The sequence below is a fragment of the Artemia sp. Qi Xiang Cuo genome, chromosome 3 (genome assembly GCF_049724085.1).
Source record: "Artemia sp. Qi Xiang Cuo chromosome 3, ASM4972408v1, whole genome shotgun sequence".
NCBI classification, from domain to species: domain Eukaryota; kingdom Metazoa; phylum Arthropoda; class Branchiopoda; order Anostraca; family Artemiidae; genus Artemia; species Artemia sp. Qi Xiang Cuo.
Genome location: NC_142796.1, coordinates 13,513,397 through 13,532,424, shown reverse-complemented (window position 1 = coordinate 13,532,424; position 19,028 = coordinate 13,513,397). Strand labels below are relative to the sequence as shown.

General features: G+C 37.4%; 2 protein-coding genes across 3 annotated transcripts in view; one reads left to right on the top strand and one right to left on the bottom strand.

The window, feature by feature from the left end:
* The window catches only part of LOC148953785 (uncharacterized), an 85,723-nt gene that overhangs the window by 45,192 nt on the left and 21,503 nt on the right, over positions 1-19,028 (bottom strand). The window lies entirely within an intron of this gene.
* LOC148953786 (uncharacterized) overlaps positions 1-19,028 on the top strand; it is a 31,446-nt gene that overhangs the window by 2,480 nt on the left and 9,938 nt on the right. Inside the window, exons 2-3 of one of the 2 annotated variants that reach the window (XM_089108495.1) lie at positions 249-393; positions 17,809-18,116. In XM_089108495.1, coding sequence (XP_088964621.1) covers positions 251-393; positions 17,809-18,116 — 451 coding nt within the window. In that variant the 5' untranslated portion in view covers positions 249-250. Of the gene's footprint in view, positions 1-240; positions 394-17,808; positions 18,117-19,028 lie in introns of both variants that reach the window. The other variant, XM_089108496.1, reaches the window with a different exon arrangement.

Genomic DNA, 19,028 nt, shown 5'->3' with positions numbered 1-19,028 from the left:
GACATATTATCGACTGGTTTGGGGTAAATTTCCTAACCTTCTCTCAACCCAGATACGCCCGTGCATTGAAGGCGCGTGGTTCTTTACTGAGGCAACGTTCTTGTGTTGCTTCTGATTTATAAGCAATGTTTTGGTTACGTGTAATTAATCAATGAATTAGAATTTACAAATGACAAACGGTAACAATATTTTTCTAATAACTTTTATCAAAATGCTAGCCTATCTTATTCATTTTCAAAGTCTTACAGACATGAAGATCTTCTGTAGCATTGTTTTCTATTCAGCAACAATAGCAGCTACTCCATTGTACGATGGGACAGAACAGAGAAACAGCAGCCGCTCTCTAAGTAATGAGCTAACCCTGTCTACAACTGAAAATAGGAGACAAAAAAGGTATGATTGACATCTTTGGATTTTGAATTTGTAGTGTATGTGCGATATGGTGAAAAGTGGCTGACGAGCAGAGACGTCCCTATCTGAAAGGTTTGAGAAAGGGTGCCGATGAAAACAGCTGGTCATTTTGGCAAGTTCTTTCGTCAATCGAGATCCTGGTTTTTTGTAAAACTGGTGATTTGTGGTAAATCAGAGCAAGATGTGAGCCTTCGTACAGTAATTACAGACTCAATTTTTACTGAGAGGTAGTGCATCTTGGAGGATCTTTCCAACTCTTATTTGTTTGGCACCTCTGCTGGTAAGTGTGGATGATGTCTTGACCTATGACCACCTTGGAGGTTTCTTGGACGTCTTTGACTCTTGGCTGATTTGTCCGTGGTAACCATGTGCAAGCAAGGAGTAGCCCAACTTGAGCCACTTGTAAACGAAACTCTTAAAAACGTTTCGATAACAGTATTTACATAAAAAGAATTAGTTTATTATGATGGTTTTAAATATATGAAATCTGTTTAACTTAAAACTACCTATGAACAGTTATGAGCCTGAGAAAAATTGCCTCTTAGGGTAAAATAACCGCAAATAGATGAATTATCTTGATGAAAATCGCTCTGTCAAATTTAACCTATTAGAGAACCTTTTTGCCGAGGTTTGTAGCTCCTGTCTACACAAAAAGGAAAAAAAATTTTTTTTTTTGGCACGAATGATCACAAATGCGTGTTTACTTCTCTTTTTCTTTTTCTTCAGTTATGATCGAATCAGGGATACCATAACGCTGGAAAAAGGCTCCCTGGAACGAAAACCAAAAGTTCCAGTGTCCTTTTTAATTAGCAAAAATACTATACCACCAAAAGTTGCATTTCCCAGCATTTGTGCCACGAAGGAAAAACTTTATCCCAAAGAGGGATGAAAAGCAATCAATAGAAATTCCAAGATAGCCCGTTGATTTACAATTGTAAAGAGTTGTACTTTGCACTTCCTAGTTTCAGAGGCAGTGATGTCACACGATGCGCAGTCAATCCTGAAGATGCAAGTGTTCCACACAAAACAAGTGGTTAGTATAAGCAATCACTGTGAAGTTTCATTAACTAGGTTTATTAATTCGAAGCCAAATAAAATCATGTGCGCATAGTTGTGTATAATTGTGCATCAGCTATCACAGAAGGGCCATGGAATTTTGTATGGCTGAAAAGGGTTGTAACTAAAGCCTCAAAATTACATCTTATGCCAAAATTTTTATACTGTCTGTGAGATTTATATAAATATAGTCTCATATTTATCTGAAGCATTGTCATACTTCATATAAATATATAAGAATGCTCAAAAGGGAAGCGAAGGGTGGAATAAACTATTCTCCAATCTACTAACATTCCCGGGAATATTTTTAGACCAAACGAATCTTCATCCCTCTTTGGGACAAAATTCCTTCTTCCTGCCACAAATGTCAATTAAAAAACAACTTTTCACTGGTTATAATACTTTTGCTACTTAAAGGGACAATACAACCATTCTTTTTTTCCAAGGAACCCTTTTCCAATGAAGTTCCTTTGGGAAAAAAATAAATAAACAAAACATAAAACATTGAAGCCTTATGCCAAAAAGCGTAATTCTCTTTGGGACAGGGCTGGCAACTGCCACCTCCAGACTCCAGTTTGCCCCCCCCCCCACCCCAAATTTACAAATACATTATAAGACCACACTGGAATGCATGACGTTTGACAAAAAGAAAAAAAATAAGAAAATATAATAAAAGACAAAATAACGAAGAAAACGTCGGTAATTTCAGCCAGTGGACAAAAACGAGTAAAAAAGATAAAAACAGAAATTTGAAAAATGACCTCCGCCAAGAAAAACTAAAATTTTGAAGTGAACTCTAACAGAGCAGAGAAAAACATGGAATGAAACAACCAAAAAACAAGCCTATTTAGAAATTTCCTTGGGCAGGAATCTTCTGCTTAGAGATTTGTATTTTAATTTTCAAAATATATATATACATACATATATATGTATATATATATATATATATATATATATATATATATATATATATATATATATATATATATATATATATATATATATATATATATATATATATATATATATATATATATATATATATATATATATATATATATATATATATATATATATATATATATATATATCCTCTTCAAATGTTCACACGTAGAGGGGGCAAGTGCTACTGGAAGCTTTCTTTTTATCAAAGCTTACAAGGGAATATTTCTCATTTCCTTCTTAATATACATTTTCTAAGGTTTTCTTGTTTTCCGGGGAGGGGAGTACAACAGATAAATATATATGAGTAGTGGTGGACCAATTACTCCGGGACTTGATCGTATAAACCTACCAAATACGTTACATTCGGGTCAATAGCTGTATGCAATACTGGATAAGATCGTATAAAGCAGTACGAACAATACTGGACAACTTCGTATAAACCTACCAAACACGTTACATTCGGGCCATAAGCTGTATACAATACTGGACGAGACCGTATAAAGCAGCCCGAACATCTTACGAGTGTAAGACACCTGAATTATTAAAATTGAGTCAATGTTCTAAATTTTAAACCTGTATTAATAACCAAGAGTATGTTACCTATAGGTTAATATATTCAAAAATAGAATATATATACAAGAATACCGGTGGGAACCCTGAAATCACTGGACGAAATTATTGACAAGATCGTATAGACCTACGAAACACGTTACATTTGGGCTAAAATCTGTGTGCATTACTGGAAAGGATCGTATAAACCTACCAAACACGTTATATTCAGGCTATAATTATATACAATATGAAACTTACAGCCTAAGGGAGTAAACCATGTCAATAGATAATGATTGCGCATAATTTATTTTGTAATACAGAAAGGTATCTAATTTGCATGATTCATACCTGAGCAAGAATATCAAGGTATATTCAACCTTCAGAAGTCATTTGATTCAAGTACACTCAAAGGGTTAAAAGGGTTTACCAACTAAAATTAAGTCTGAGGGAATGGTGACTCCCACGCCACATTATATAAATGTCAGCAAAGGATTAAAATATATTCACCCTTTCAAAACTCGATTGATTCGAATGACCTAGCTTCACTTCTTGGCTGCGGTCGCTATAATATAAAGTACCAAATGAGGAACGCGGTTAATATAAAATATTTTTTGGTACTGGATTATGCATAAAGTTGAAATTAATATGGTCGTAGGCGCCGAGAAAAAAATTTTAATGTGGAAATTTACAATCCTTAGAAATCCAGTACAAACCTTTGAAATCAAGTAGTGAGGTGGTTATGGATTTGAACCATCAAGGACCCCAACCACCAAGGACCCTAAGCACCATGGACCCTGACCACCAATGACCCCAACCTCCAAGGGTCCCCTCACCTAGATTTTTAGCCCCTCCCCCGCCCATTTTATAATATATATTTTTTTAAGTTTAATTTTGTTTTTGAACTTTTTTTTTTAACTTTTTTATTTTTTTATTTCTTTTTTAATATAGAAGTTTTTCGACTTTTTTTTACATGTCTTAAAATGAGATGAAATATACTTAAAACAAAAAAATCACCTTTAATATTTTCGAAATATAAAATGAGAATGATATAGATATTCTAGTCGTGATTTTTACTATTAGAAAAATAATGTTTGTAGTGACACTTTTCTTTTTTTTACTTAGAATTTTTCAACTTTTTTTCATTTGCATTGAAACGACACGAAATGACACGAATAAATCGATTCAGACGTACAAACCGACAAAGACAGGCAGTGGGACAAGCAAACATCCACCCAGACACACAGGCAAAGAGAGTGAGAGAGAGAAAAACCTACAAATATATAGACTAAGACATACAAACCTACAAAGAAAAAATCACAGGGAGAAGCAAATAGCAGTGGGACAAACAAACACCCGCCCATACACACAGACAATGAGAGTGAGAGAGACAAAACACATACAAATATATAGATTCAGACATACAAACCAACAAATACAAACACTGGGAGAAGCAAACACCTGCCCAGAAACACAAACGAAGAGAATGAGAGAGACAAAAACACATACAAATATATAGATTCAGACATACAAACCAACAAAGACAGGCACTGGGGAAGCAAACACCTGCCCTGAAACACAGGCAAAGAGAGTGAGAGAGATAAAAACATATACAAATATAGATCAAGACATACAAACCCATAAAGACAGGCAGTGGGACAAACAAACCCCCGCAAAGACACACAAGCAAAGAGAATGATAGAGACAAAAACACATACAAATATATAAATTCAGACATAAAAACCGATAAAGACAGTCACTGGGACAAGCGAACACCTGCCAAGACACAAGGGCAAAGAGAGTGAAAGAGGCAAAAAACATACAAATACGTAGATTCAGACATACAAATCGAAAAATAGAGGCAGTGGTACAAGCAAACACCAACCCAGACACACAGGCAAAGAGAGTGAAAGAGACGAAAAAAACAAATACAAATATCTAGATTCAGACATACAAGCCGACAAAGACAGGCACTTGGACAAGCAAACAACCACCCAAAACACACAGGGAAAGAGACTGAGAGAGAAAAACACATACAAATATATAGATTCAGACATACAAACCAAAAAAGACAGGCACTGGGACAAGCACACACCAACCCAGACACATAGGAAAGGAGAGTGAGAGACAAAAAACACATACAAACACTTAGATTCAGACATACAAACGGACAAACACAGGCAGTGGGACGAGCAAACACCCGCCCAGAAACACAGGCAAAGAGAGAGAGAAAAAAACAGATACAAATATATAGATTCAGACATAAAAACCAAGAAAGACAAACACTGGGAGAAGCAAACACCGGACCATCCACACAGGCAAAGAGAGTGAGAGAGACAAAACACATACAAATACATAGATTCAGACATACAAACAGACAAAGACAGGCACTGGGACAAACGAACACCCGACCAGACACACTGGCAAAGAGAGCGAGAGAGACAAAAACACATACAAATATATAGATCAGACATACAAACCAACAAAGACAGGCACTAGAAAAAGGAAATACCCACCCAGACAAACAGACAAAGAGACTGAGAGAGATAAAAAAATACAAATATATACATTCAGACATACAAACCGATAAAGACGGGCAGTGGGACAAACAAACACCCACCAAGTCACACAAGCAAAGAGAGTGAGAGAGACAAATACACATACAAATGTATAAATTCAGACACAAGAGACAGGCACCGGGACAAGCAAACTCTCGTCTAGACAAACAGGCAAAAAGAATGAGAGAGACAAAGAACATACAAATATGTAGATCCAGACCTCCAAACCGAAAAATTCAGGAACTGGGACAAGCAAACACCAACCCAGACACACAGGCAAAGAGAGTGAGAGACAAATAAACGCATACAAACACATACATTCAGACAAGTAAACCGACAAAGACAGGCTGTGGGACAAGCAAACACCCACCCGGTCACCCAGGCAACGGGAGTGAGAGAGACAAAAAAACACATAAAAATATATCGATTCAAACATACAAACTGACAAAGATAAACAGTGGGACAAGCAAACACCTGCCCAGACACACAAGCAGAGACTGTGAGAGAGACAAAAAACATACAAATGCGTAGATTCAGACATCCAAACCGACAAAGACAGGCACTGAGACAAGCAAACACCAGCCCAGACACTCAGGCAAAGACAGTGAGAGACAAAAGACGCATACAAACACATACATACAGACATATAAACCGACAAAGACAGGCAGTGGGACAAGCAAACACCCACCCAGACACACAGACAAAGGGAGCGAGAGAGACAAATAAACACATAAAAATATATAGATTCAGAAATACAAACCGACAAAGACAGGCACTCGAAAAACCAAACACCCGCCCAGAAACAGAGACAAAGAGAGTGAGAGACAAAAAAATACCTACAAACACATAAATTAAGACATACAAACCGACAAAGACAGGTACTGGGACAGGCAAACACCCGCCCAAACACACAGGCACAGAGAGTGAGAGAGACAAAAACACATACAAATAAACAGATTCAGACATACAAACCGACAAAGACAGGCAGTGGCATTAAAATGTATAGATTCAGACATACAAACTGACAAAGACAGGCTCTGGAAAAAGCAAATACGCGCCCAGACACACAGGCAAAGAAAATGAGAAAAACATAAACACATACGAATACATAGATTCAGCCATACAAACCGACAAAGACAGGCAATGAGACAAGTAAACATCCACCCAGACACACATGCAAAGAGAGAGAGAGGGGCGAAAACAGATACAAATGCATATATTTAGACATACAAACCGACAAAGACAGAGCGTGGGACTTGCAAACACCCACCCAGACAAAAAGACAAAGAGAGTGTCAGAGACAAAAACTCATACAAACACATAGATTCAGACATACAAACAGACAAAGACAGGCACTGGGAGAAGCGAAGACCCACCCAGACCCACATTCAAAGAGAGTGACAGAAACCCAAGCACTTACAAATATATAGTTTCAGACATACAAACCGACAAATACAGGCAGTGGGACAAGCAAACACCCGCCCATGCACACAGGCAAAGAGAGTTAGAGAGACAAAAACACATACAAATACAAAGAGTCAGACATACAAACAGACAAAGGCAAGCACCGGGACAAACAAACACCCGCCCAACACACAGACAAAGAGAGTGAGAGAGACAAAAACACATATAAATATATAGACTTAGATTTTTTTTTTGTCTCTCTCACTCCCTTTGCCTGTGTGTCTGGGTGGATCTTTGCTTGTCCCACTGCCTGTCTTTGTCGGTTTTGTATGTCTGAATTTATGTGTTTGTATGCGTTTTTGGTCTCTCACTCTCTTTGCCTGTGTGTCTGGGTTGGTGTTTGCTTGTCTCAGTGCCTGTCTTTGTCAGTTTGTATGTCTGAATCTACGTATTTGTATATTTTTTTTGCCTCTCTCACTCTCGTTGCCTGTTTGTTTGGGCAGGTGTTTGTTTCTCCCAGTGTTTGTCTTTGTCGGTTTGTATTTCTGAATTTTGGTTTTTTTATGCGTTTTTGTCTCTCTCACTCTCTTTGCCCTATGTGTCTGGGCAAGTGTATGCTTCTCTTTGTATTTTTCTTTGTCGGTTTGTTTGTCTGACTCTATGTATTTGTATATGTTTTTGTTTCTCTCACTCTCTTTTCCTGTTTGGCTGAGAGGGTGTTTGCTTGTCCCAATATCTGTCTTTGTATGTTTGTATGTCTAAATCTATGTATTTGTATATGTTTTTGTCTCTCTCACTGTCTTTGCCTGTATGTCGTGGAGGGTGTTTGCTTGTCCCAGTGCCTGTCTTTTTTGGTTTGTATGTCTGGATCTATATGTTTGTTTTTTGTCTCTCTCACACTTTTTGCCAGTGTGTCTGGCTGGACGTTTGCTTGTCCCAGTGCCTGGCTTTGTCGATATGCATGACTGAATCTATATATTTTGTATATATTTTTGTCTCTCTAACTCTCTTTGCTGTGTGTCTGGGCGGGTGTTTGCTTGCTCAACTGCCTGTCTTTGTCGGTTTGTATGTCTGAATCTATGTATTTGTATGTGTTTTTGTTTCTCTCACTCTGTTTGCCTGTGTGTCTGGGCGGGTGTTTTCTTCTCCCAGTGCCTGTCTTTGTCTGTTTGTATGTCTGAATCTGTATGTGTATGCATTTTTCGTCTGTCACTCTCATGGTCTCTGTGTCTAGGTTGGTGTTTGCTTGTCCCAGTGATTGATTTGGATATTTGTATGTCTGAGCCTATGTATTTTAATGTGTATTTGTCTCTCTCGCTCTTTTTGCCTGTGTGTCTGGGCAGGTGTTTGCTTGTCCCACTGCCTGTCTTTGTCGGTTTGTATGTCTAAATCTATGTTCCTTTATGGGTTTTTGTTTCTCTAACTCACTTCGCCTGTGTGTCTGGGAGGGTGATTGCATGTCCCACTGCCAAGATTTGTCAGTTCGTATGTCTGAATCTATATATTTGTAGGTGTTTTTGTCTCTCTATCTCTCTTCGCCTGTGTGTCTGGGTGTGTGTTTGCTTCTCCCAGTGCCTGGAATTGTCGGTTTGTATGTCTCAATCTATGTATTTGTATGTGTTTTTGCTTCTCCCACTCTCTTTGCATGTGTGTCTGGGTGGTTGTTTGCTTGTTCCACTGCCTGTCTTTGTCAGTTTGTATGTCTTAATATATGTATTTGTATGTGTTTTGGTTTCACTGACTCTGTTTGCCTGTGTTTCTGGGCGGATGTTTGCTTCTCCCAGTGCCTGCCTTTGTCTGTTTGTATGTCTGAATCTATTTGTTTGTATGCGTTTTTGTCTCTCACTCTCTATGTCTGTGTGTCTGGGTTGGTGCTTGCTTATCCCAGTGCCTATCTTTGTATATTTGTATGTCCAAATCTCTGTATCTGTATGTGGTTTTATCTCTCTCACTCTCTTTGCCGGTGTATCTGGACAAGTATTTGCATGTCCCAGTGTTTGTCTTGGTCGGTTTGTGTGTCTCAATCCATATATTTGAATGTATTTTTGTCTCTCTTACTCTCTTTGCCTGTGTGTCTGGGCGGGTGTTTGCTTGTTCCTCTGCCTTTCTTTGTCTGTTTGTATGTATGAATCTATGGGTTTGTATGCGTTTTTTTGTCTCTCACTCTCTTTGCCTATAATAATAGTAATAATAATTTATTTTCTACTCGCTTTACAAATGGAGACAAATAAACGAAGTAAAAAAGAAAAGGGGAAAAATTACTCTCATCAACAAGCACAAAATATTTACACTAACTTACAATTGCAGTACAAGACGAGTTAGAGGTGAGTCAGCAAGAAACTGCATGCTTCGGCGGTAAGCTCTTGCTTCTATTTTCCCAATTTTAGTCACTGAATCAATTATTCCATAACGGCTGCTACTAAAACTATTTGAAAACCACAAGGGCAAATGTAACAAAAATTTTGCAAACTTATAATAATGGGTACGCAGCTGTCGGTTTTGCGTAACTTTTAGTAACTCCCAAAGTGGGGATATATATACAACAGAAGGCGTAACTACAGCGTTGAATTTAGCAAGAGTCGATTTATTGACACTATTTCTCAAGCTTACTGCTTTTCCATAACATTCTGTAAGAGACCGAGACAAATTATCTCTAATAAGCCCGGTAGTGTATCTAGTTGTAGAACCATAATCAATGCCTCGATACCGCAAACAATCCGGTTCATAAATAACAATACCTTTGATATCTAGCGAAGTAGAAAAATTATACTTTGCAGGCCTGTTAAATATGCAAAAATCTGATTTAAATACATTTACAACAAGGCCAATAAACTTACATAGTTCAACAATCTTAGCAAGGTTATCCCGTAGCCCGGAAATAGAAAAGCTATTTTCCATTTCCGGAAATAGAAAGTAAGTCATCAGCATATGACAAATAACACAGAAAAACCTTTCGCAGAAGCTCTGCGCATAATAGTCTGTATAATACGGTGAGCTGTGGCACAGCCAACATGAGTTCACAACCCAAGCTGCTTGCTTCCCACTAGACATTTTGAGGCAATCGATGGCAATAAGAGTTTTTCGAAATCTTTACTAAATAAGCTTAACACTGTAACTGTTCTGTACGATTTGCACAGGGTCGCATCCTTATTTTTGTTCAATATTGTAGTTGTAATTCCGACACAGAAATTACTTGGAACAATCCTTTGCGAGATGCAGATTTGGAAAAGCAAAGCGAGGTGATCCATCAATAGATCAGATGCATTTTTCAGGTGATCACTACAAACTCCATCAGCTCCAGCAGCTTTCCCGCTCTTTAGCTTGGATGTTATATTATAAACTAGGCTCTTAGAAATAATAATTTTACTACGAACGTGTTCGGTACTTTTAAGGCGTGAATTTATTTGCTGCGTAAATTCCTGGTTCACAGAAGCATTGGAGGCAGAAAAGACATTTTTGTAGTGAGTGACCCATTCCTTTTCACTAATACATGAATTACGGTTAGAATCACAAAATTTATTTTTATACACTTTCCATAGCTTTCTTGGGTTATGCTGGAACTCATTTGACTGATTTTATAAGGCCTCGGCTGCAGTTTTTTCATAGTAGAGCGAGAACTGCTTTTTTCTAATCAATAGAAAGTGAAGGCATGCCCAGAACGAGGCTTTTTACATTCTTTCCACACTCGATACCAAAATTTACTACGTTGTTTTGCACTCTTAATATTAGGGTTATTTCAGCCAGGTTTTCTGGCTTTCGCCTTAACACGAGTAATAGGGACAGCACTTTTCTGGGCAAATTTCAAAGCATGAATAAGTTCACATGCGTAGATTTCTAGCTCAATCCTATCTTTTCTTGCATTCTCTACTAGGAGATGGAAGAGAACTCTAATTCTGGCCAGTAGCTCATCGAGTAAGGCGTGGTATCGTTCTTTATTTATTTTCTTCCATTCACTAGTTTCATGCCAATCTTGACGGAATTTAGGAGACACGAACAGGAACGGGAAACTCAGGCTAATTCCAAGGTGACCATTGATTGTGCAGTCGTCGTGCACGTGGGCTTTGAGAGTATCAACATCTGGCGAAAGGATGTTCAAAACAAAATGATCAATGTCTGACGTAGAGCCCGAAGCTGAATGGACGAACATAAAATCACTGTTTTGGAGGGTTACTCTGAAGCGGGAATCGGATATTGAGGACGATAATAATCGGTACCGTGAATTCTGATCGGAAGCCTGGCAGTTAAAATTACCGCAGAAAAGAAAGCGTTCATTTCTATGCCTCCGTACATGGCGCCCGAGTCGGCAGCAAACTGAGGCTTACGAACGATTCAGGCATCCGGTAGTGCGGACTGCAAGCTGGCGGCCAGAGTTTTTGTATCCTCGGCAGATTTGGCGTAAATGGTAAGAGCATCCTTAGAGGTAATGGCCTTGTGAATTCTTCCAGCTGCTCTGTTAGTATCAAGCATCTTCTTCTGACTTAAGCATGATTTCACCATCGCGGGGGGGGATATTTTTCAAAGTGATGGGGACTGCGTTGGACACGGACTCGGAAGGAGTAGGCCAAGAAGCTTTTTTAATGGAGCATAAAAAAACGCTCAATCATTGAGTTTAGCTTTTCCCCATATTCACCCACCGTGCAAGCCAGTTTTGTCACTACTTCGTAGGGGACACTAGGAACTTCATCAGGGTCACAAATTGTGAAACTGAATTTAAGCTTATCTGAAGCATCACTTACTTGCAAAGCTTCTAGAATGTCTTCAACAACGAGAAAAATCGGCACAGTTAGTCTGCGCTCCTTTAGTATATCCGGGCTAACTTTATCAGTCAAAAACATAGCTGCAATTCGAATATTGTCTTTACTAAAAAATTCTGCAGCGGTATCCACTATAATGTCCTTTAGAATATCCGCATTTTTCATCATTTCCTGAAGAAAATTCAGCACAGGTGCATAAACGTAAGATGCCATTTCATTCCAATTCAATCAAGTCCAAAATCATAGACCGTATTTCAATAGGTTTTAGTGATTTCTAGAAGCAAGTTCACTTACGAGAGAAGTAAGGGAAGCGTTGGAGGCTGTTTACCTTGTCCCCGCAGTTTATGGGGCAAGCCAGGTGGGTATCACGGCTCTTGCAGACAACTCTCCCACCCCTCTTCTGCTTACTTCTCTCCTGTCAGCTTTATCGCAGCGTAATTACCTATAAATATCGAATAATCCTAATCATAATCTCACTGCTTGATCTTGACCTATATATCATATAGGTCACTGCTATGAAAATGAAATGAAGATAATCCGATTATGGATATATTTTTCGGATATAACCTATTAATACAGTAAGCTTCAACTTGTGTGAACAAGTTGAAGCTTACTGTATTAATAGGTTATATCCAAAAAAATAGGTGTTTACCCAACGAACTCTCAAATAAGATTTTGCCTATGTGTCTGGGTTGGTGTTTGCTTGTCCCAGTGCTTGTCTTTGTCGGTTTGTATGTATGAACCTATGTATTTGTATATGTTTTTTTCTGTCTCAATCTCTTTGCCTTTGTGTCTGGGCAGGTGTTTTCTTGCCCCGGTGTTTGTGTATGTCGGTTTGTATGTTTGAATCTGTATATCTGTATGTGTTTTGTCTCACTCACCCTCTTTCCCTGTGTGTCAGAGTGGGTGTTTGCTTCTCCCAGTGCCTTTCTTTGTCGGTTCTTATGCCTGACTCTATATATTTGTTTGTGTTTCGTCTCTCTGACTCTCTTTTGCTTGTGTGTCTGGGCAGGGGTTTGCTTGTTCCACTGCCTGTCTTTGTCAGCTTGTATGTCTGAATCTTTGTATTTGTATGTGTTTTTGTTTTTCTCACTCCGTTTGCCGGTATGTCTGGGCGGGTTTGCTTCTCCCAGTGCCTGTCTTTGTCTGTTTCTATGTCTGAATCTATGTGTTTGTATGCGTTTTTGTCACTCACTCTCTTTGTCTGTGTGTCTGGGTTGGTGTTTGCTTATCCCAGTACCTGTCTTTGTATGTTTGTATGTCTGAATCTATGTGTCCCAGTGTTTGTCTTTGTCGGTTTGTGTGTCTTAATCTATATATTTTTATGTGTTTTTGTCTCTCTCACTCTCTTTGCCTGTGTGTCTGGGCGGGTGTTTGCTAGTCCCTCTGCCTGTCTCTGTCGGTTTTTTTGTCTAAATCTATGTGTTTGTATGTGTTTTTTTGTCTCTCACTCTCTTTGCCTATGTGTCTGGGTTGGGGTTTGCTTGTCCCAGTGTTCGTCTTTGTCGGCTTGTATGTCTGAATTTATGTATTTGTATGTGTTTTTGTCTCTCTCATTATCTTTGCCTTTGTGTTTGGGCAGGTGTTTGCTTGCCCCAGTGTTTGTCTTTGTTGGTTTGTATGTCTGAATCTATATGTTTGTTTGTGGTTTGTCTCTCTTACTGTTTGGGCGGGTGTTTGCTTCTCCCAGTGCCTGTCTTTGTTGGTTTGTAAGTCTAAATCTATATTTATGTAAGTGTTTTTGTCTCTCTCACTCTCTTTGCTTGTATGTCTGGGTGGGTGTTTGCTTGTTCCACTGCCTTTCTTTGTCGGTTCGTATGTCTGATTTCATATATTTGCATGTGTTTTTGTCTCTCTCACTCTCTCTGCCTGTGTGACTGGGCGGGTGTTTGCTTCTCCCAGCGCTTTTCTTTGTTGGGTTGTATGTCGGAATCTATATATTTGTATTTGTTGTTGTCTCTCTCTCACTCTCTTTGCCTGTGTGTCTGAGCGGGTGTTTGCTTGTCCCACTACCTGTCTTTGTCGGTTTGTATGTTTGAATCTATGTATTTGTAAGGGTATTTTTCTCTCTCACAAGTATATTTCATGTCATTTTGAGATATGTAAAAAAAAGTTGAAAAAAATTTAGAAGTCCAAAAAAATTCTAAGTAGTAAAAAAAGAAAAGTGTTATTACAAATGTTATTTTTATAATAGTGAAAATCGTGACTTACATATCTATATCATTCTAATTTTATATTTCGAAAATATTAAATGCCAATTTTTTAAGCATTTTTCATGTTATTTTAATATATTTAAAAAAAAGGTGAAAAAATTTCCAAGTCCAAAATAAAATTCTAAGTAAAACAAAGAAAAGTGCTACTACAAACATTATTTTTCTAATAGTAAAATCGTGACTAACATATCTATCTCATTTTGCATTTCGAAAATAGTAATGTGAATTTTTTGTTTTAAGTAAATTTCATGTCATTTTAAGACATGTAGAAAAAAGCTGAAACAATTTCTATCGTAAAAAAAAATTAAAACTTAAAAAAAAGTATTAATAAATGGGGAAGGGGCCAAAAAGTTAGGGAAGGGGGCCCTTGGAGGTTGGGGTCCTTGGTGGTTGGGGTGCTTGATGGTTCAAATCCATAACCACCTCACTTTTTTATTTCTAGGGATCGTTGCGGATTTCTACATTAAAATTCTTTTCTCGGCGCCTACGACTTTATTAGTTTCACCTTTATGCATACTCCAATACCAAACAATATTTTATATTAGCCGCACTCCGCATTTGGTACTATGTATTACAGCGACCAGAGCCAAGAAGTGAAGCTAGGTCATTCGAATCAGTCGACTTCTGAAAGGATGAATATATTTTAATCCTTTTCTGACATTTATATAGTGTGTCGTAGGAGTCACCATTCCCTCAAACTTATCTTTAGTTGGAAAACTATATTAACCCTTTGGGTTTACTTGAATCAAATGAAATCTGAAGGTTGAATATACCTGGATATCCTTGCTCAGTTGTGAATTATGAAAATTAGATACCTTTCTTTATTACAAAACAAATTATGTACAATCAGTATCTATTAACATGGTTTAGACCCTTTGGCTGTAAGTTTCATATTGTATATCATTATAGCCTGAATATAACGTGTTTGGTAGGTTTATACGATCTCGTCCAGTATTGCGTACAGCTTTTGGCCAGAATCTGAAGTGTTTCGTAGGTTTATACGATCTCATCCATTGGTATCAGAATCCCCACCGGTATTCTTGTATATATTTTCTAATTTTGAATATATTAACCTCTGGGTCACATACTCTTGGTTATTATTACAGGTTAAAAATTTAGAGCATTGACACTATTTTACTAATTCAGGGGTCTTAAATCCGTATGATGTTCGGGCTGTTTTATACGAACTTGTCCAGTATTTCATACAGCTTTTGGCACCGAAGGTAATGTGTTTGGAAGGTTTATACGATCTCGTCCAGTTTTGTTCGGGCTGCTTTATACGATCTCGTCCAGTATTACATACAGCTATTGGCCCGAATGTAACGTATTTGGTAGGTTTATACGATGTCGTCCCTGATCTCGTCCCGGAGTAATTGGCCCACCATTATTTATATGATGATTGGAGGGGGGTTGAAAATTAGCTGTATTTGTCCTTCATCCCCGGGATATTTGTGAATGGTGCTCTAATATTGGTTCTGCGGGGTGATAGCTCTCCATTTATCGCAGAAAAACTTCAGTGTCTTCCAAAAATCACATGCAGAAGGAAAAAGGAGAGGGTATGAATTAATCTCTAATATCCTTTCATTCCTGGAAATATGCCTGTAATATGGGAAGGTAATAGCTCGCCCTTGTTGCAGAAGTGTTTTTTTTTTTTTTCATTAACATAAAATACTATACCCATGTTCTTAGTGGTATATAAAGCGGAGATTTAGCCTAGAATCATGAATCTCACCCGGAAATACTTCAATGGAGGGGAGTAAGTTGTACAAGGAACTTTGTTTTTTACCGAGAATGCTTCTCATTTTCTTTTTTAAACATATTTTCAATGTTTTCTCACATTATCTTTATAGTGCTGGGTGGGGGATGGTACGGATGAATACAGAAGGTGGTTTGAAGAGAAAATATAATCTCGAATCTTCCTTCAATCCCAAGAAAATTTTTGATCAAGGTTACCATACTCGTGCTTTATGGTGATACCTCCCTTTTCCTGGCAGACAAAAAAAAATTATTTGAAACAGAGGGTTACATTAATCTGCTTACAGACACCATTGACAACGAGGTGGGGTGCATACTGAACACTGTTAAAGGAATTTTCAAAGGGGGGTGTTACCAGGAGCCTTTTTGAGTTCTTAGGGATACATCCCCATAACAAAAGGTGTTTGAAGACCTAATTTCAAAAATCATAGAATTGACAACCTTGTGATCAGTTTGAAATTCCAGTCTCCTCCTCCCTCCTAATTAATGTTAGGAACATTGAACTTTTTTGGGTTGGTTATAATCCTTGCTACATTGCAATACGAAATATTAAAATTGAACGCAAAGAAAACAGGGCTTGAAGGACGGAGAAGTCATATTTAAGCGAGCCTAGGGTTAAATAGTTTGGAGTAATAAATTGTAAGCAAGGAAGGACCCTTGTCAATAGAAATCCAAACTCTAAAAATTTCAATTTTAATTAAAAGATATGCAACAAGGATTTTAAAGGTTATTTATAATCATTCTAAATGTGTAAAACCCGACGATTTTAAAGATGTTAGTCAAAGCCTACAAGCACAAGAAAATGTGCTCTATTCAGAAATAGATATTGAATTCTTTAAAAAGTGAATGTAGTCTTGATGGAAATTACGCAATTAAATACGATGTGTATGAGAGCCCTAGAGTCACTATTGACGCAATATAAATTCCTTGCTTTCCAGACTTGATAGTGCTAGCATTAACAGAGGCTTCATTTGAATGAACGCTTAAAGTTCTAGCGCCTCATTCAAGTAACAAAAGTGATCATGCCGAAGGAACCTGTCGATTTCTAAATTTTTAATGAAAAATGAAGAAAAACACCCAAATTGCTTTTTTAACTTCATATTTTAGTATTTGACGTGACTTTAATATGTTTTTCTCTCTTTTCATTTTCTCTGGGCAGCCTGGGCGTCGAGACTATTTCTAGAAACTCATTACCTTTACACCTCTAAAAAAAGTCCTTCGAATTTTTGTCATCATGGGAAAAAGTTTGGGATCACCAAGAAACTGAATATCAAAACCAATTGGCTTTAAGTCATGTCGTTTGTTTTTGATCGTATAAATACATATTTTGTTCCTCCAACTTCGCTCAGCCTAATAATACATGTTTTTTATTCTCTACGTCCTAAATATTGTAGAAAACAGGAATTTGATATATATACTTATATTTTTTTATTTTTTTTTTCGTTGTAAGACGAATACTGAAAAAAATCACAAATTTGTTGGTTTAAACTAAGAATTTCAGCAATTGCCGTTACTTTAAAGACTTTTTTTCTTGACAAGCTTAGGTAAAATCGATAAGCTACCTTACCAGAAAATAGTAAAATTCAAGATCTCTTTTCAATTGATTTGCAGAATTGACCATTTTTTCTGTTATAGAGGAATAAGCAGTTAAATATCCTTCTTAGAAATCCATTCCCCTTTCCTTAAAGAAACATGATCGAGTTTTCTCGTCATACTTGCAAAGACAGTCGATTTCAAATCATGTTATATATTTTTCTGTTGAATAAATGCAGCTTTTGTTCCTCTAACTTTTTTCAGCCAAATTATGCATGTTTTCCATAAAGCCTTTTGTGGGACCAGAAGTGTGACATGTGTTTATTTATTTATTTTAACAATAAATTAATTAATTAATAGATTTTAATCTCGAGTGCCTATAAACATCATGTTTACAAACAAGTGCTTCAATGTGGATACCACTTGATACCCGAAAATCAGTAATTTTATCAATCAAAGCTCTCATATAAAATATTCATATGAGCTCCTTAAAAGCTTGTTCCTTATTGTTCCTAACCATATTCATATGGTTCCTTAAAAGCTACAAAATTCAAGATGATAAAAATATTTCTAATTTCCTTGGCGATTTAAAATTCTCGTGGTTATAATCTAACAGTGTTCTTCTTATAGTTTGGCTTACAAAGATCTAGAAAATGTTCCCAGTGACAATGGTCTGCTTGGTCTCAACGCAGCAACTACCGCTCTAAGTTCTGCTATCTTTATCATTCTGGCAAATCATCTTTATGAAAATCCAATAACGCAGATAATAAGAACAGTATTCCCAAGAAGAGTCACTCAAAGTGTTCCCCCCTCTCCAGTACGTGTTATCGCTCAAGCTGCAACTAATGCCACCCAGACTTTAGCGAGTCAGGTTGCTGCAAATGCTACTGAAACGACCTCAAATTTAGCACCGATTCTAAGGCCACTTTTAGGGCAAGGTAATTCAGTTTATGCACTCAAATTAGTTTAACAAATTCAAAACTATGTGAAATATAAATTGAATCTACCAAAATCATTAGGAATTTTATTTTTAATATTTTAAACAATAAAAAGATTATCAGTAGAGTAGGGCCTTTGGACCGAACAACCGACTTTAGTTTTACTACAATAATAAGATAGAATTTATTTCCAAAAAGCTATAACAAACTGCAATAGAGACAAAAATCTCCTAAAATTTCTAAATTTTATATTTTAGTCGTCTGGACTTTTTATTGTGTGTACCCATTAGCATAAATAATCTGAACACTGTTCCCAAGGAGTGTCACACAGTGCCGGTTCTAGTCCTGGGCAGGGTCGGCAGCTGCCCACCCCAGATTTTCCAATATTAAATTCTTACTATTTTACGTTTTACACTCTTATTAAGGTACCTTGCCCCGCCAGATTATAAGGCTTAAAACCGCTACTGGAGTCACAAAAAGTATTCACACGTCTCCAAAACGAGCCGTCAGTCAAGCAGCATAAAATCCCAAAAACCAAAACAATAGCAAGTCAAGTCGCTACAAGTGCTACTGAAACTACTTCCAATTCAGAAATTATTTTAGGTAAATTTAATTTTAGTTTTCTTGCACGTGTGACTTATTTATCACACGCGCATATCGTATTGCTAATAAAGTTAGTGTTCATTAAGACTTAGTTTATGTATCATATTTACATGGTTTAACATCCACTGTCTTGGTAATGTTTTTTTTTATAACTGTAGCAGAGTATCAAAGGGGTTGCCTACGTTATGCTCCCTGGTGTACATCTGAGAGTGCCAAGTGTGCCGCACAGTTCCGTCACGCTTGGCACAGTCCCCACGGGAATTGAAACAGATCCACCACGGTTGACACGCACCAGCTGAAATAAACGAT